This window comes from Mastomys coucha, unplaced genomic scaffold (assembly GCF_008632895.1).
Source record: "Mastomys coucha isolate ucsf_1 unplaced genomic scaffold, UCSF_Mcou_1 pScaffold5, whole genome shotgun sequence".
Taxonomy (NCBI): Eukaryota; Metazoa; Chordata; class Mammalia; order Rodentia; family Muridae; genus Mastomys; species Mastomys coucha.
In genome coordinates, this window is record NW_022196911.1 from 50454492 (window position 1) to 50473722 (window position 19231).

The window sequence follows — 19231 nt, forward strand, 5'->3', positions numbered from 1 at the left end:
AGAGGGAGAGAGTTCAGGATTGCGGCAGGAGGCGTGAACTTAGATCACCAGATCCTTGTTGATGTCCTCTGCAAAGGAAGAAGAGGCAGGGTTAAAATAAGGCTCTACCACTTGAAAACAGAAAGGGGGTTGGCCAGGAAGGGGGTGGGGCAGAGAGGGAAATGAGCCACGAAGGTGATCAAATATATCAGGTACATGAGTGAAGATGTCATAATGAAATCCGTGATTGTGCATAATCAACATAGACAAATGCAACAGAGGCTGGATGTCCATCCAAGGGTCTGTTGGATTCACTCCCAGCCAAGGACGCAGGAGCCTGTGACCAGTCACGGGCACTGAGAAGTGTGTGAATGGGACCTTGATCTCCCTGACTCTGGCCTAGCTCCATCTCTTGAGCTGGTTGCCAAGTTATACTTCCTGTTTCCTTTCCCCAGGAAGCCAGTTCCCAAAATAGTGCTTTATATGGAGTGAGGACTAACGTTTGAGGTCCAGTTAAAGAGACCTTTAGGGCACAAAGCCAGAGAGAGCAGAGATAAGTTAAATAGGCAAAGGAGACAGACAGGACAGACAAACATCAGGTAGAGCCGCCGGAGGGGAAGGGACAACATCCCATCCTTCAGGGACACTTCTTCCTATTCCCAGGCCCAAACACTCACGCTCCTTGATGCCAAAGCAGCCGGCCCACTCCTCCAAGGCAATGTACTTGTCGTTGTCTAGATCACAGGTCTCAAAGAAGCGTGTGGTGCAATGTTCCATGGGGATGAGGGGAGCGCGCAGTGGGGCCAGCTCAGTGTGGGACAGGTACCTGACAGGAAAGAGCAGGGAAGGGTGTGAGCATGGAAGAACACACAGCCCAGTATGGGAAACCAGTGGTAGGAGCTCAGAGCCTGGGATCTGGCTTTATCCACAGCTCTGCCATGGTCCTTCAGAGAGACCCACAATACCACAGGCTCTACTTTGAGCCTCAGTTTCCTAGACCATTTGACAGAGGAAGTAATTGAAGCTGTTCCAGTTTTGAGTCTGTGGGCTTCATAGTAAGGGTCACTTGGCTGAGTGTTGGGGACATAGGAACAATATGTTCGGCAACTCAGTTATGGCACGTCAAAATCTGTGAGATCGCAATATAGATTTTCTTTCTTTTCTTTTCTTTTCTTTTCTTTTCTTTTCTTTGTTGTTGCTGTTTTTAAGACAGGGTTTCTCTGTGTAGCTCTGGCTGCCCTGGAACTCCCTAAATAGGCTAGGCTGGCCTCAAACTCAGAGATCTGCCTGCTTCTGCCTCATGGATGCTGAAATTAAAAGCATATGCCACCACCACCTGACCACACTGTAGATTTTTTATGTTCACACACTGATATAGCTCCAGGAGCCTAAAACAGGGTCTAAAAAGACCTATCAGTCTTTTAATGGGGCTGGAATATAACTGCAGTAGAGCACTTGCCTAGAATCCCCCTTGAGAATCCACCAGTAAAGGATTGGGGGACATGGTTCAGTGGTAGAGTATTTGACTAGAATCTTCCAGTAAGAGGCTGGAATGTGGTGTGGTTTAATGATAGAGCACTTCCTAGAATCCCCTAGTGAGAGGTTCCATCCCCAGCCCTAAAAATAAGAAGTAACTGAACAACAAAATCTGATGGTGGCTCTGACTTCCGGGAGGGGCTGAGCTAGGCCTGGCTGGGCGGTAAAATGCGAAGAGAACATTGATCTTCATGAATCCTCTCTATACCATGCAATGAATGACTTCAGTGTTACCCCCCCCCCCACTGTCCTCCTCCCTGTCCTGCTGGCCTCAGACTCCAGAGCATGGTATTTGCTTCTTTTCCTTTTCTCTCCTCAGAATCCCAATTAGTTGTCCCCAGAACACTATTACCCACAAGAGACTTCAGGGGACACTATGACTCCAATGATCTGCACAGACTCCTGCTTACAGGAGGTGTCACACAGAATCTGAACTGGCTGGGACCTTCCTTCACCGGCCTGTGAGAAAACAGACTCAGGCAGCTGCAAGGCCACCACCAACTCTGACCAAGAGGAGGCTGGGGCATTTTCCCAGCCATCCAGCCCTGGCAATCCATCTCGAATGTCCTCAAGGCCACTTGGCACATGGGATCCGGATGTCCCCCAGGACTCTCCCTCCATACCCCTGTGTCACTCAATTGGATCCCAGCCACCCCAAGAGCTTGGGAGAGGAGCAGCTGAGAGCTTCCCAGCGTCTATGAAGCACTGGGAGGGAGTTGGGGGTGGGAGTTGGTCAGCGGGGTGGGTAATGTCCTGGCGCACAACCGGACATAGAGAGATGAGCATCTCAGAGAGAAGCCTTTCTGGCCTGATGTCTCTCTCCCAGATATGTCAGAAAGGTGGTCCTGCTGGTCCCCTGAGTGACCACCTGTTTCTGACATTCAAAGCAAAGAGCAGAAACAGCTCTGGGAAGGAGCAAGTGAGTTGCCTCTTTGGGACCTCTTTTGGGGCCTCTTACTCTCTCATGACTGCAAAGGGAGGACAGAAATGACAGAGGGGTAGGTACTCCGTGTCAGCTCCGGTACTGCTCTTCAAACTCTCTGAAGTCTTCACAATGCCCAGACCTCAGGTAAGAGCACCCAGGTCAGGAATATGTAATGTGGAAGCCATTGAAATTTTTAGGAACATCTGGGGCCTGGTGGGCTCCATGGAGCTGAACCTCAGGAAGGAATCTGGGACATGGCCATTGTGGTGGCTGCCCTATTCTGCTGAGGGGACCTCAAGCAAGCATGAGCAAAGAAGAGCAAGCCCCTGGGCCTTGGCTCTGGGTCACATTGGAGGCTGGTCCTGGACTCTTTTTCTCTGCCCACTTGGGTCTCCTGTCCCTGCCGTCACAGGCCTAGGAAGAATTCTTTGTACTGCTGCTGAATGCTTCCTCTAACTTTATATGTCTCAGAGCTTTCTTCCTCCCTAGCCTTCATCTTCCCTCAGGATGCTTGAACCATCTGCTCTAGCCCTAAGCCGACCGTGGAGTCCTGAACCATCTGCTCCAGCCCTAAGCCGTGGAGTCCTGAACCATCTGCTCCAGCCCTAAGCTGACCGTGGAGTCCTGAACCATCTGCTCCAGCCCTAAGCCGACCGTGGAGTCCTGAACCATCTGCTCCAGCCCTAAGCCGACCGTGGAGTCCTGAACCATCTGCTCCAGCCCTAAGCCGACCGTGGAGTCCTGAACCATCTGCTCCAGCCCTAAGCCGACCGTGGAGTCCTGAACCATCTGCTCCAGCCCTAAGCCGACCGTGGAGTCCTGAATCATCTGCTCCAGCCCTAAGCCGACTGTGGAGTCCTGAACCATCTGCTCCAGCCCTAAGCCGACTGTGGAGTCCTGAACCATCTGCTCCAGCCCTAAGCTGACCGTGGAGTCCTGAACCATCTGCTCCAGCCCTAAGCTGACCGTGGAGTCCTGAACCATCTGCTCCAGCCCTAAGCTGACTGTGGAGTCCTGAACCATCTGCTCCAGCCCTAAGCTGACTGTGGAGTCTTGAACCATCTGCTCAAGCCCTAAGCTGACCGTGGAGTCTTGGGCTGAGAAGCAGCAAAGGCTGCTGAGAGGCCTTCTAGCCTCATCGAATGCTCTTCCAGGCCCCCAGCCCAAGACAGAGCTGAGCCTACGGTCCTGAGGACCCTGACTCTTACCCATCAATAGGGTGCTGGTCCAGCTGGCCAAACTGCCAGTGGACAGGGAAGATGTACATGTTGTAGTTCTTCTCAAAGTCTCGGGCCAGCAGCTCCACAGGGTGGTCTCCAGCCTCCAGGCGCTTCTCGTTCTCATGGATCTTCTTCACCTGGAGGGACGGAATCATCAGGTGATCAAGGGTCCAGCTCCTCCTCCCCATAACTAGAGGTCAGCCAAGACCAGAGCTCACAATGAGGCAAGGAGAGAGCTTCTGGTGATAATCAGCAGCTTATCCATACACAGATGGGGAACATAGCACTGCCTGCTTCAAGCCTCCACTGAGTACGGAAGCTTTAGAAGAGGCCAAGAAATCAACACTAGGTCTCTGCCACAGGGCTCAATATGCTCACTAAAAGAGAAGGCCTGTTGACTCAGAAGGAGTGGGAATAGGGTTATGCTTTGGGTCTGTCTACTACAGACCTCCGCAGAGCCTCTAAAGGTAGTTAGCTGGAAGTTTGTGTCCTGGTATCAAGGGTAAAAGCACCCAGCAAAGTCAGGCATAGACCCTGGGACCTGGTTCTAGAGATTAGCCCTAGGTCTCCATCAGCAGGGAAATCAATAGCAGGCACACCAGTCCAAGCTTGGAGGAGGCCACTTACACGCAGCTTCTGCTTCTCAGTGAGGAGGTTGTTGCCCTCGTCTCTCTCGTACAAGGTGACCAGGACGTTTTTGAGCCAGTCACGCATGCGCAGAGGGAATTCAGTCAGCTCGGAATCCAGGCAGGGGGCGATGTCTAGGGCACAAGAGACAAGATTAGCCAACCTAGACCTGCCAGGGGGCAGACATGCTACCTGACTACTCTCTCCCCGTCATCTTACACCCCGTGAGCTCTCTACCGAGTAACCCTGGCCATGCGTGGTGGCTCTGTCTCTCTGATCCAGACTCTTCCCGGTCCGTGCAGTCAAAATCACTGCACGGGGAAGCACAAGGCCTTGCTGCTTCCTGGCTTGCATCTAACCTGCTGAGGGGTTCTACCACCTGGATACTCTTGCGCCTCTCTAGGCGATGACCAGGGCTTGATCCCAGCAGAACTGGAGGTCAACCTCTAGGAGGTGTTTGAAACAACCTGCATGCATAGGTCCAGTGCAGCAGCAGTGGGGAGAAGGCTCAAACATGCACAATCCCAGAACCATTTTGGAGAACAAAACCCCATCTTTGTCTTTGGAACGTAGCACCCCAGAATGTCACACCTGGAGATTTCTCCCAGGCTCTCCTGTCACTGGACTTAGCAACGAGTAAAAGAAGGCTTACAGTCAGAGTATCAGAACATCAGCTTTGAATCCAGTTAGGGTGGATACCTGGGGGATCTGATGCCTGCTCATCTTTGAGTTCTCCAGCCCTAAGAAAGCCCTTCTGTGGCTAGGACCACTGTCATCTGGGAGTGGAGATCTCCATATGGAGCTGGACTGGGGAGGTGGGTGGCCACAGGGGCAGAGCAATAGCCACTTGCTAAGGGCTCCTTATGACTCACCTCATAGTCCAGGACTCCCCACCAACTTCCTCTATCCTGTCTTCTCTAAGGATCTCTAAATCTCTGCCTCCCCTTGTATATCCCAGCCCTAACATTAAGAACTCAGGGCTAGGCTGGAGAGATGGCTCAGTGGTTAAGAGCACTGGCTGCTCTTCCAGACGTCCTGAGTTCAATTCCCAGCAACCACATGGTGGCTCACAACCATCTACATATGTGACCTGATACCCTCTTCTGGTGTGTCTGAAGACAGCTACAATATACTCACATATATAAAATAAATAAATAACTCCCCCCACAAACAAAAACAAAAAACAAAAAAGAGCTCAGGGCTAACTACTGCTCTCATGCCAGAGCAAAGGGACTCTCCTTTGTTTTAGTTTGGTTCAGTTTGACTTGCAGTGCTGTGGATGGGATGCAGGCTCCTGGGCATACCAGGCAATCACTCTACCACTTAGCTATAGCCCCAGACCATGGGGAAGGATGTTCTTTTTCTTTTTTTCTTTTTTTGTTTTTTTTTTCAAGACAAGATTTCTCTGTGTAGTCCTGGCTGCCCTGGAACTCACTCTGTAGACCATGCTGGTCTCGAACCCAGAAATCTGTATGCCTCTGCCTCCCAAGTGCTGGGATTAAAGGTGTGCGCCACCACTGCCCAGCAAGGATGTTCTCCTTATGTAGAACATGCTACAGATACATAGCTCATGTTGTCTCACAGGCAGTGAGTATGGCTTAGGAGACTCAGATGACAAGGAGGGCCCAGACCCAGCAGAATTTACAGCTTGGGTCACTAGCAATCAGCCAGTCAGAGCTCCTGGCATCCCTCTTCAAACTTCCCAGGCTTCTAGAAAAGGGGAAGGAGGGATATGATGGAATATGAAGCTAAGAATCTGTGCCAAGAAAGAAATAGAGTCTGAAGAAAATGGCAGGTATGCCCCCAATGTTTAATTTTATTTATCCATTTATTTTGGCATATGTGTGTGTGTGTGTGTGTGTGCTCACAGTCACGTGTGCATACACACACTTGTGGAGGCCGGAGGTCAATCACAGATACTACTCCTCAAGGACCACCCAACTTATTTTTTGAGATACGCTCTTTTGTTGGCTTAGTGCTCACAGATTAGGCTAGGATGACTCACCAATGAGCACCAGGAATGTCCCAGGCTCCATCTCCTGAGCAATGGGGATGCAACTGTGCATTACCTAGCCTTTTTACACAAGTACTTTGCCTAATGAGCAATCTCCCAAGCTCCAGGAATGTCTGTTAGCATTCTGTCTAAGCTCTACCCCACAGTTACCTGGCAGTAGCCAGGTAGGCCTGAGTCACTATAAAAGGAGCTGCTTGTCCCTTCCTCTCTCTCTTGCTCTCTTTTTCTCTTGTTCTTCTTGCTCTTACCTTCCTGCTCCCACTCTCTCCCCATTCCTTCCCCCCTCTCTCTCTCCATGAGCTCATGGCTGGCCTCTACTCCTCTACTTCCCTACTCTCTGTCTTTCTCTGCCTCTACTACCCTCTCAACTCCCCTCCCCATGCTCTGAATAAACTATTCTATACTATACTGTCGAGTGACTGGTCCCCCAGGGGGAAGGGATGCCTCAGCACACCTGACTACACATCCAAAGAACATATCCCCCCTTCTCTTTATCTTTTTATAAACACATCAATGTCCTAACTTGAAAAGCATTCAAGCTGGGCACTGGTGGCACATGCCTTTAATCCCAGCATTTGGAAGGCAGAGGCAAGTGGATTTCTGAGTTCAAGGCCAACCTGGTCTACAGAGTGAGTTCCAGGACAGCCAGGCTACACAGAGAAACCCTGTCTCAGAAAACCAAAAAAAAAAAAAGGGGCATCCTCATCATCAGAAAAAAAAAGAAAGAAAGATGGTTTGGTTGTCTTGATGCTAGTGGAAAGCTCTTAAAATGTGCTTCCATGATGGCTAAGTCTTCCCAGGAGAGAAGACAGCCTGAATTAATTTTATGAAGGGGTACACTGAGGCTCATGGAGTGGATAGGATTTACCCAAGATCACAGAGCTGGCATCAGTGAGGGCACAGAGCCATCTCCCTGAGAAGGAGGCTGGAAGGCATGAAGACACTCACATTTGCAGGGTCCGATGTAGTCCAGGTGGAGCTTGTGGCCCTTCTTGGTGCCTTCCAGGGTGCACTTGGTCGCAAAAAAGTGGCAGGAAGAGTCGAAGGTCTTGTTGTCATTGCTGCACACCTGTTGGCCAAGCACAGGGCACCGCCTTCATTCCAAAGCCTGAGCCTGGATCCCCATCACTGCCGTTTCAGACATGGGGACAAGGGAACCTGAACAGTGAGGACAGCCAAGGTCTCATACACAGTGGATTAGAGGTTGGGGCACAGAAGCCCACTCTAGATCCTGCTGGTCCACCATATGGGCCATGGGCGGTTTTAGAGCAGAGGCACACCTGAGTCAGGGCTAAGGCACGAAAGATACTTCAAGAAACAGTGAGAGATGGGGGAAAAGACACCTGTGCGTGGAAAAAAGTATACAGCATGCCAGGAGCCATTATCCTTCTGAAACACACAGTGGGGCAGGTGAGATACTCAAGCCAGGCATGGTGGCACACACCTTTGATCCTAGCCCTCAGGAAGCAGAGGCAGGTGAATCTCTGTGACTTCAAGGCCAGCCTGGTCGACAAAGCAAGTTCTAGGCCAGCCAGGGCAGCACAGAGAAGCCCTGTCTCATAACCCACCCACCCCCTTCCAAAAAAAAAAAAACTTACCACCAAACTTATGACATACACACATGTGGACACACACACACACGCGCACACACACACACAAATAAATGAAGGAAGGAAGAAAAAGAAAAAGGAAGGAAGAGGGGAAAGAGGAAGGGAGGAAAAGAAGAATGTGGCATAAGGTGGCCCTGGCTTGATGCTGATGGCAGTTCCCTAGTTGACAAAGATGCTCACTGATCATGGGCTGCTTGCAGAGGATGCCTTAGGCAGAGTACCCATGCTCCCAGTGGGAGTCTAGAATTGCTCCACACTCAGCAGAAGGCAGCTATGGGGTCAGTCCCTGGTGAAGACATTTTTGCAGTGCCAAAGCTGAATAGCTTTGTGCATGCTAGGTGGGTGCTCTATCGATGATCAAAGTCCTTATCCCTTTCCTATTTTATTTTAGAACACTCTCACTCTATTGCCCAGGCTGATCTTGAACACAATGTGTAGCAGAGCCAAGCCTTGAACTTTCAACTTTCCTCTCACTCCAACCTTTCTGTATCAGGGATGATAGGCCTGAACCACCAGGGTTTGCCCGAATAAAAATGAAAAGCCAGTGAGACAGCTCAGCAGGTAAAAGTACCATATAGTACCTAACTCCAGAGGGTTCCTTTAAGCAGAAACATCACTGCCCCATATTTGGAGCTGGGATTAAAGACCTCTGTGTAACCCTCCTAGAGGAAGACTCCCCTGGATGCTTTAGCCTCTCTCTGCTTTCCCTGTGATCCAGGTAACTATATGGACTAGGGTAAAACTCAGCTGGGCCAACTGACTCATTGAGTCCTGCTGGAAAACCTCTGTCATAGAAAAACCAGAGAGACTGTGGGGTTAACTGAGATCAGGAGCACAGGCAGGAGCAGCCTTTGATAGGGAAAGGACCTGACCTGTAAGAGTGGAGTCAGTAAAGTCATACACATTGCTGCAAGGGAGACCTCAACACCAGAGAGCAGTGGGGTGGGGAAGAAGAGGGAAGAGTTAAAAGTGAAGCTAATATGTGAAGCCCAGAGGCAAGGGTTGTCTTGGGGAGATATTGAAAACTGTGGGCTGGGTAGTCGTGGCACACATCTTTAATCCCAGCACTTGGGAGGCAGAGGTGAGCAGATCTCTCAGTTCAAGGCCAGGCTGGTCTATAGAGAAAGAAAAGAAAAAAGAAAAATGCACAACTAGATTGAAAGAACTAGAATGAGATCTGCTGCCCTAAGCCAGATGGTGGATAGCACAATGGTTGGCACAGGTGAGTGTTCAAAAAATATTTGTTTAAGCCGGGTGGTGATGGTGGCGCATACCTTTAATCCCAGCACTTGGGAGGCAGAGGCAGGTGGATTTCTGAGTTTGAGGCCAGGCTGGTCTACAGAGTGAGTTCCAGGACAGCCAGGGTTACACAGAGAAACTCTGTCTCGAAAAACCAAAAAAAAAAAAAAAAAAAAAAAAAAAAAAAAAAAATTTGTTTAAGTGGATAGATGAGTATGTGGGTAGATGGGTAGATGGATGGATGGATGAATATGTGGATGGATGGATGGATGGATGGATGGATGGATGGATGGGTAAGTGGGTGGATGGATGAGTATGTGGATGGATAAATGGATAGTTGAATGGATTGGTGGGTAGATGGATGGATGGATGGATGAGTTGGTAGATGGATGGATGAATGGATAGATGGGGGTAGGAAGATGGGTGGGTGTAGAAGAGTGCATGAGTGTGTGGGTGGATGGATGGATGAATTGGTGGGTGGAAGAGTGGGTGGGTGAGTGGATGAGTATGTGGGTGGATGGATGGATAGGTAGGTGGGTGGGTGGCTGGATGGGTGGGCGGGTAGAAGAGTGGATGAGTATGTGGGTGGATGGATGAGTTTTGAATAGATGAGTGGGGTGAGAAGATGGTTGATTAAATGGGTGGGTATATGGATAGATGAATGAGTGAACAGATGAATGAATGGATAGGTAGATAGGCAGATGGGTGGGTGGAAGGGTGGGTGAGTTGATGGGTGGTTAAGTGGGTGGTTAGATCCATGGGTGGAATTATGGTTGTGTGGGTAGATGAATTCATAAGGATGGGTGCATGGCTGGGTGGGTGCATGCATATATGCTGGATGTATGGATGGGTGGATAAATGCATAGTAGGTGTACACATGTTGGAGACAGAGTGGAGAAATAATAATGCTGGGTCCTTGTCACTACCTGGCATCTTCTAACAAATGCCACAGCAGCTCTAAGAGTTCAGGATTCTCTCCCCATCTTTGGTTGTGAGGGGACTGAGACTTGGAGACACTCAGTGCTTTAACTAATATCTCACAGCTCTCAAGTGATGGAGATGAGGCTGGTAGTCAGTCTTCAAGCAGACCCCGGACACCCATTTGTGAATACAATGCTTTGCTAACTACAGAGGTATTGAAGGGCTAGTGAGATGGCTTAACAGATGAAGGTGTCTGTCACCAAACCAGCTGACCTGAGTTGGAATCCTGGTCTCCACATGGTGGAAGGAGAGAACCAACCAGGCAAGTCCTCTGATGTCCACATGCCTGCATGCCACACACACTCATACAAAATAAATAAAGTGTAAAAAAAATAATAATAATAATGCTAGAGTGCATTCCACCTGAGATTATGTAGCACTCAGTGATCATGTTCAACATAGAGCCTGGAACTTGATGGTACATGTAAACTCTTTAAAATTCTCATCCGCAGCTAGAGGGGTGGGGCCAAGCAGGCTCTTGCCTGTGACTCAGCTCCACTTTCCTGTTGTGACTGGTCCCTAGGGAGGGGCCTTCTGAGAATGGAGCTTCTCCCCTACCCCCACCCCCACCCCCGTGTCCATAGATGTCTTAACAGACACTATGCTTTGCTGGGCCCATGCCTCTGCTCTTACCTTCTCAAACTCGCCAATGGGAGCAGGGCAGCTAGTGGGGTCCTGGCACACACACATGGGGGTGTTGCTCTCGTCCAACTCACACACCTTGCCATGTTTGCAGTGATGGTTCTGGCAGGGGTCTGGAGAACGGAACATAGTGTCAGCTCATCAGGCTGGCATGTGCTTCCACACCACCCAGATGGGAGTTTGGGGCTCGTAGCCTCTGGGTATACTCCATTCTCAGCACCAGAGTTTTGGGAATCCCCTGATCCTCTGCAGTAAACCACGGGCTTTAAGGGAGCAGGTTGCTTAGTCTGGGGATTAGAGATTCAGTTCAAAGTTGGAACTAGACCCTTTTCAGAGGGTTGAGACCTCAGTCTGGGACTCAGAGACCTGGGGTGCATACAGATCCCCCAGTGACTGAAAGAACGACTAACTTCTCAGTTGTCTGCTGAGTACCCACAGTGCAGTATCTCTGGATTCAAAGTACTTTCTAGAGTGATCTGGAAGATTGAGCCATTGTCACGGATTCAATTGTACAATGGAATAGAATCAGGTGTCCACAAAGGAACAGGAAGAAGAATCCAAGCCCACAGTAGACAATGGGCCCAGCTATGACAGGAAACAATGGCTGGGCATGGAAGAGGAAAGGGATGTGACTCAAGACCCCAGGCTCAGCCTCTGCTCCAGCAAATCCTCCCCATTCTCTCCAGACACCCTTAGCTGTCCCCTTGAGAAAGCTGAAGTGAGTACTGGGGATTTGAACTCAGTCTTCATGGTTGCGCAGCAAGCCATCTTACCCACTGAGCCATTTCCTTGAGACCTCCATCTACATGTAACCACTGCCTTGTTAAGATATGAAAGCCCTGGTTCAAAGGGTTGAAACCTTGTTTGAATCTCCACTTCCAAAGTCCAAGTCCTTGGACATAGACTCCTCGGCCTGTGGGACCCTGAGTCACTGTCTTTCTCCTTGAGGTACTGGGATTTCTGTCAGGTTTTGCTCCCTTGGGCCAAGTGGAAATTAAGTGAGCCAGTCAGCTTTCTAAGATGGGCTCCCACCAGGAGCTTGAGCCTAGGCTGAAGCCCTGAGACGGGAATCTTGGTGACCAGATGTGACCATGACCTCTATGAGAATCTGACACCAAACTGTGGAGTTTCCTCTGTCCTTCACAACTTCGATAAATAGATCTATCCCAGACTGCTCTGGCCTGAGCGTTCGCAGCTGGCCCTCCACAGCTACCAGAGCCCCTACAGTGCATCTCTTTGGCTAGAAACTTCCTGTGAGCTGTCCTTAGGCCACCCACGCAGCCGAGGGTAGTCCAGATATACCAAGTGACAGGGAAGAGACTTACTGTCGGCCACCATCTCCTCGACAGTTTCCTCTGCACCGTCCTCAAACTCTCCCATTTCCACCTGGACTGGGTTGGCACCCACAGGTAGCTGGCATGGAAGAGGAAAAAAAATGAGTTCAGGGGTTCTCACCCCACCCCAGACCTGAGAGAGGGTTGCAAAGAAGAAGGGGCCTGAATAGAATGAGGGGCACCCAGGAGAAAGGTGGGCTGGGCCCAGATCTCAGTGCAAATGCTAGGGTGCTGGCCTTGGTAGAATCCTGTACTTATTATTATTCATTCAATTTATTAGTCTATGTTAAGCGTCTAGAGCCCTGAAATTTTGTTAAGATAAATCAGAGCCCTACAAGATGTTAGGATGAGAAGCCATACCAAGCCCTATACACCTGCCAGACCCAACTGAGTGGGTCCCTTTGTTTCACACCAGGGGAGACTGTGGATGATAACAGAAGAGATATGAATCCTCAGGACCTCAGGGTTCAACTGAAGGTTTGGGGAACAGTCAGGGGTATCTGGGGATACTCAGTATCTGCGCCTTGTATGGACCTCTTGGTCCACTACACTTGTCTGGATGGCCCAAAGAAGGGGCCAGGCAGAAAGGGATCAAGGGTGGGGTCACCGCCACCACCACCACCACACCACACCACATACATACCCCTGTCTCCTCTACCACGGTTTCCTCCTCCACGATCTCCTCAGCAACTTCGGTCGTCTGCTGGAAAAGAGAGCAGGGTTCAGAGAGTCGGTCAAGGCCAAAGCCAGCTTCCTCTCTGAAGTGTCTTTGGCTGGGAACACAAGCCTGGGGGCCTTGATGCCTCAGGCTGGAGCTCACAGTGCTACTCTATCCTCCTTCCTTCCTTTAAAAACAAAATCTGTTATCACAATGATTTTATTTGTGTGAGTTTTATGTGGGGGATGGAGTGAGCACCCACACCGCAATGAATGTGTGGAAGCAGAAGGACAACTTGTGGAAGCCCGTTCACTCCTGCGGTGTAGGTCCTCAGATGGTCAGGCTTGGCTGCCGACCCATCTCACTGGCCCCATCTTTATTTCTTCTTTTTTTTTTTTTTTTTAAGTATGGAATGCTTCATGCATTCATGTGTTCCCTTGCTCTAGGGCTGTGCCAGTCTTCTCGGTATCATACCAGTTTCAATCAGTCCACTGCTGAAGCAAGCCCTTCATTATTTCCTTTCGTTTGGACAGGATCTTGCTATAGAGCCCAGGCTGACCTTGAACTTACCAATTATGTTTTAGCCTTCCAAGAACTGGGATCATCACAGGCTTGAGATATCATATCACACTTGACTTTTTATATACTTTCCACCAAAACCATCTCGCCTATCCCTCATTTTACTGACAGGAGCATTTTTGCTAGTCAAGCCTCAGTACATCCCCAACACAACAGAAGCCAATTGTGGTGGTTTGAATATGTATGGCCCATGGAGTGGCACTTATTAGGAGGTATGGCTTTGTTGGAGTAGGTGTGGTCATGTTGGAGGAAGTGTATCATTGTGGGCGTGGGCTTTGAGACCCTCACCCTAGGTGCCTGGAAGTCAGTCTTCTCCTAGCAGCCTTCAGATGAAGACATAGAACTCTCAGCTCCTCCTGCATCATGCCTGCCTGGAAGCTGCCATGCTCACACCTTGATGATAATGAACTGAACATCTGAACCTGCAAGCCAGCCTCAATTAAATGTCCTTGTAGGAGTTGCCTTGCCTTGGTCATGGCGTCTGTTCACAACAGTAAAACCCTAACGAAGACACAGATGAACTCCCTTTAATTCACAGATGGAGAAACTGAGACCCAGACAGAGTGAATACCCTCTGTGACTTCTAATAGATCCCTGTCTCTCACATGTGACCTCATCTTATTACTGTTAGGAAATTCCCTCCTGACATTTCAGATTCCAGGAAGAGCAAGTCGGGTGACAAGAAACTTTCAGGCCCCTGATTGGAAATAACCTCTTCCAAAATTAAAGGTAACCTCATCAATCTTCAGCCAAAATCTGCCTGCCTGATGAGTTTGATCAGAAGCTGCCATCTACCCAAAAGTGAACAGAGCAGGAAATGCCTTTTCGAAATGCTGGCACATGTAACCCTGACCATCAGGAGGCTGAAGCAGGGGTTGGGGGAGTGGGAGTTGGAGGCAAACCAGAGTATGTAGTGAGACCCTAGAAGGGGCAGAGAGGTGAGGACTTCATTTGGCTGGATTGGCTCTCATTGAATGTTTCTCTTCGAATGTTTCCTTTTTGTTTCCTCTTGCTCCACATTCCCAAGATGGAGAAAAGGTCGTTTCTGGTTCATTCCAATGGCAACCCCTCCCTCTTCCTGCTCAGCTCCAGTCTTACGCCAAGATCCGACTGGGCTGCTCTATCTATCCCAGGTCTCCAACGGCCTCTGACGCCATGATCGCTATCTGCATCTTCTCTAGCCCTCAGATTTCAGCCAGAGTCAGTTATTTACCATCTAATAGCTTCCCAGACTGAGATGCCAACCTGTTCCTGTCTCTGGACCTAGGTCCTTCCACCAGCTTCATTCCCACCAGCAGTCCCTCATCCCTGCTGCTAACTCCCTCCTTGAAGATGTCAAACCCTGCTAAGTGTGCTGGAACTAGTGTGTGAGCTCTGAACTTTACAGAGAACTGCTTCCCTCACATGAATTCTCCTAACCTTGTTGGCTTAAGAAAAAGACTTATTTTTAGATGTTTTTAAAGATTTATTTATTTATTTTATGTGTATAAGTGTTTTGCCCGCATGTGTGCTTGTATACTATATACATGCTTGGTACCCATACGAGATCAGAGGAGGGCATCCGATCCCCTGGTTGTAAGCCAGCATTTGGGTTCTGGGGATCGAACTTGGGCCTTCTGCAAGCGCTCTTAACCACTGCATGGGCTCCTTTTTAAAAGACAGGATCTCGTGTAGCCTAGGCTGCCCTCAAACTCACTACTTATCCAAAGATGACCTTGAACTCTGGATATTTCCACCTCTACCTCCCAAATGCTGGGATTGTAGGTTTGTTCCCTAAGGCCAGGTTTAGGCAATGCTGGGGATTGAACCCAGGACTTTGTGCACGAATGCTAAGTAAGCACTCTACCCACTGAGCCACATCCCTGCTGTCTCCTTGAGCACCCAGAACAGGTTCAGAAGCTGGAGAAAGTGGGATGAGTTAGAACTCAGATAGAATCTTTGGTTACTTACAGGGGCTGCCAGGGCCCTCCCGGCCAGGCAGATGAGAAAGAAGATCCAGGCCCTCATGGTGCTGGGAACTCTGCAAGAGAAGAGACGGTAAGTCAACAAGAGAGACTTCCTCCTGAGTTAGACCCGAAGGTTAACCAAGACATGTGTTGACCTCTTGGCAGTGAAAAAGACACCTCCTTAAGAGCTAAGATGCACTTTGCACCTCCGACGCCCACTGTCCTACTTCTTCATGCAAAAAAGCAGTCCTGACCTGGAGCCTCCAAGGCAAACTCTGCAGCTGCAAGCAACCGCTAATGGAATTCATTTTTCTGCTGCTTGGCTCCCCACCCCATCTCCAGTTTCCTTCTATTAAGGATAAAGGTACAGAATTTTCTATATATGGTCATGAGATGAGGTCTCCGCTCTCACTACATTGGTTTCGGTCTTTTAAGTGATTGGACGAAGACAGCAGGCTAAAAAGTCAGTTTGGGCCTTTGGTGCCTCTTTGTTTTAAGATTTTTGTCTCCTATTCCTTAACCTAGCCCCACGTTCCCTACCCACCCACCCCCATGCTTTTCCTCCCTCCCTCCCTTCTTCTCTTCCTCTCCCTCCTCCCTTTCCTCTCCCCACCACCCCACACTCCCTCCTCTGCAATGGGAGTCAACAGGAATCTGAAACAATGGGTCACACATTTAAGAAAAGCCTGAGAGTCTGGGGTGCCAGGAAGGAACCTGAGGGATCAAGTTTCCTCCACTCTACCCACAGGGACAGCATTCTTCAGCTCCTCTAAGGAAATATCCAGAGGTGTCCCTGTGTGGCAGAAAGAATGTCAGCTAAGATTTAGAACCTTCCCTTGATCACTTCCCAGATGTTAGACTCTGAACTCTGACACGGTAGCCTGGAAGGTATCTTTGAAGCAGACCTCTGCTGAAGACTCAGGGGCATGTGGTGGGGACATCTGCTTCCCGTTGCTAACCAGACGGGTTTCTGTTACCAAATGGATCTAGAAAGCTCTTCCTAGGTATGCTTCCCTAAGCTCGTGGTTTATCCTGTCTCTTTCCTACAGCCACACAGAGCGAGCCGGCTCTCTCTGCCCCTTCAGAGCTTTCAGTCAGGGGAGCAATAGTGACTTCCTTATGGGTCTGACAAGACTTCCCTCTTAGCCTCTCTGACCCTAGCTCCTCTCCAACTTTCTCAACAGACAAGGCTTGGTGCTGGCAGATTCCCTGGCAGCTCAGGCAAAGCTACTGAGCTCAGATTCGATGTCCAGGATTCTTATTCTATCTCGATATTGTCTCCATCCCCATGTATGGGTTAAACTCTTTCTTCTCTCTAAACCCTTGGCTCCCCATCTGTTGAGAGGGTCAGAGGAGGTAAAGTTTGAGATGATTAACAGTGGTCTTTCGAATGCTTACAACACTGGAGCGGAGCCTATGCCTGGTTTTCATTCCCAGACTCCAAACAAACACAAGGAAAGCAGGTCTTGGCCTATCCCCTCCTCTAGTATTCACCATCTTCCCTCAGATAGTAGTATTTAGAAGAAAGAAAAGAAAAGATCTCCAAACATCTTTGAGCTGAGGATGTGGCAAAGCAATATAGTATTTGGCTACCGCGCACAAGGCCCTGAGCTGAATCTACAGCACCACAGAACTTTCCAGACAATACCTGAATAGTAAAACAGGCAGAGGAGGAAGAGGCCATAACAATCCTGTGCTAGGCTAAACTGGAAAGAGTCTCACTCCCACTTTTTGGTGTAGCCATGATATAAAATTATAAGAAGTCAAAGAAATTGATTTGGAAGCTTGGTGTTGCTTCAGGACAGCTCCACCTGGCAGAAGGATCTATTTCTCCTTTTCTAGGCAGTTTCTGGAACATTCTTTCCCCTCTCACAGTGGCTCACTTGTTTCCCTTCTTGCTTCTCCATTTGGAAAACACGAGTCTAGCATCCTCTGTGCGTGGCTTTGGGCAGATGGAGCGGGAGAGGGGGCATCAATGAAGGGCTTGTCTGGGGTTGTTTGAAATGGAAAGATCAAAGTGTGGCTGGCAGCTGGGACCCAAACTTCACCCGGGCCATGCTTTAACAGCAGAGGAGTCAGAGCTCTGGAGAGGTAGCCAGGCTAGGATATGCTTCAGGTTTGAGAACTAGAGAGGGGACTCTTAAAGCTCGGTGCTTCATCCGGGCAGCAGGAGTGATCTGGGGGTCCTGGAAACTGCCCTGTCCCCCATCACCCTGCCCTTTCATTTTGCCCTGTCTCAGGACTCAAGACCCTGGAGTGCTTCCTGGCCTTAAACCCAGAGGCTGGGTGAGGGTGAGGAGAAAGGCAAGACATATAAACTCTCAGGGAAGATGATCATTGCCCACCAGGTGCTTCTTCACCAATCCCAGAATCCTTTTCATCTAGATGTTAGGGTGAGCAGATAGGGGATCCCCTTAACTATCACAGATGAAGAGCTACATTCTCTGCCTGCTCATGAGACACATCTCTGAGGTTCTGTAACATAACTCTGGCCAAAGAGGCTGGAGTCTACCCTTCAAAGCTTGTTGGAGGCTCAACCCAGCCATGATCTTTCACACTCACACCAAATTCAGCATGCTTAGGGAAGGGAGGGCCTGAGGCAGGTCTTTCTGCCCCATAATACAGATGAGAAGACTGGAGCCTAGAAAGGAAGATCCATGCCTCTAGCCAGCAGTCCAGCACATGAGTGGCAGGTATTATCAGCATGGTCTCTCAACTCTGTGTGATGTTTCCCTTGGCAGACACCTGCTCCTGGGTAGTTATTAAAAGGTGCCCACTTGGGTCAACCTGGCCTGAGATGTAGGCAGGAAAAATGCTCTGGGCAGTGGGGGTGGGGAGTGGGGAGGAGTGGAGGTGTATTGCCCTTGGCTTTGTGACCGCCAAATACAGACACCCCTGGCGCCCCCTTTCCCTGTTCCGTACATTGAGTCTCTTTCTTCTGCCTTTATTTGTTCTGGAGAGAGCTGAAAACTGAACTTGGGCTGCCAGCAGGACCTGAAGCAGAGGTTACTTGTCTAGCTCTCTGGATGGAAAGGATGGGATGGAAAAGTACAACCAGCCCCTAGCTCATTTCCCTTCAAACCTAAAGGGGCTCCTAGGAGTTCCCTGTGGACATGAAGGCGCCACTGCATAACCTAAACCCAGGGGCAACCTCAGAACTGTGGGCTTTTAGACAGTGTGGCTCAAGACTACAGACTCTTAGGAGGACTTAACTCCGATGGAGAGCATGTGGAGAAATGCAATCTCAGAGAGCTTCCTAAGGGTCTCAGGGGCTTGGCTAGCCTTGAACTTGATCTGTAGCCAAAGATGGTCTCAACCGTCAGATCCTCATGCCTCCACCTCCCAAATGCTGGGATTACGGGCCTGAATCACCAGTCCCAACTCTCTTTTGCTTGCTTGGTTTGGGTGGGGTGAGATGAGGTCTCACTATGTCGCCAAAGCTGGCCTCAAATTTGTGATCTTCCAGCCTCTGCTTCCTGAGCGCTAGGCATCACCAGGCCAGACCACAAGGGGTTACTGAACCTTGAAATGCTGCCGGTGTGAAGGACTTATTGAGAAAGCCTGCTCCAAAAGAACAGTGTCCTCCAAAGCCCTTTGCACATCTTAGACTACGTCTATGAGTGAAATTAAAAACAAACCACAGCAAAAACAAAAGACAGAGATGGAAGGGAGAGCTTGGTTGATAAGGTGCTTGCTAGGCAAACATGAGGACCTGAGTTCAAATCCCCAGTACTCGTGTAAAAGCCAATTATGACAGCACAAGCTTGTAACTCCAGCACTGGAGAGAGGTAGAAACAGGAGGGATCTAGGCCTTGCAGATCATCTGATCCTGCTGAATCAGCAAGATACAGGCCTATGAAAGACCCTGTCTCAAAAACAAGGTGGACGGAGCCTGAGGAGCAACTACTGAGGCTGACCTCTGGCTTCTATGTGCGCGTGCA

The 19231-nt window shown here is 49.6% G+C and overlaps 1 protein-coding gene across 2 annotated transcripts in view; it reads right to left on the reverse strand.

Moving 5' to 3' along the window:
• Positions 1-7: 7 nt before the first annotated feature.
• Sparc (secreted protein acidic and cysteine rich) overlaps positions 8-19231 on the reverse strand; it is a 25350-nt gene continuing 6126 nt past the window's right edge. Inside the window, exons 2-10 of one of the 2 annotated variants that reach the window (XM_031352102.1) lie at positions 15295-15364; positions 12751-12807; positions 12099-12186; positions 10765-10886; positions 7250-7370; positions 4288-4421; positions 3649-3797; positions 657-805; positions 8-68 (exon numbers count right to left, since the gene is read on the reverse strand). In XM_031352102.1, coding sequence (XP_031207962.1) covers positions 40-68; positions 657-805; positions 3649-3797; positions 4288-4421; positions 7250-7370; positions 10765-10886; positions 12099-12186; positions 12751-12807; positions 15295-15351 — 906 coding nt within the window. In that variant the 5' untranslated portion in view covers positions 15352-15364 and the 3' untranslated portion in view covers positions 8-39. Of the gene's footprint in view, positions 69-656; positions 806-3648; positions 3798-4287; positions 4422-7249; positions 7371-10764; positions 10887-12098; positions 12187-12750; positions 12811-15294; positions 15365-19231 lie in introns of both variants that reach the window. The other variant, XM_031352101.1, reaches the window with a different exon arrangement.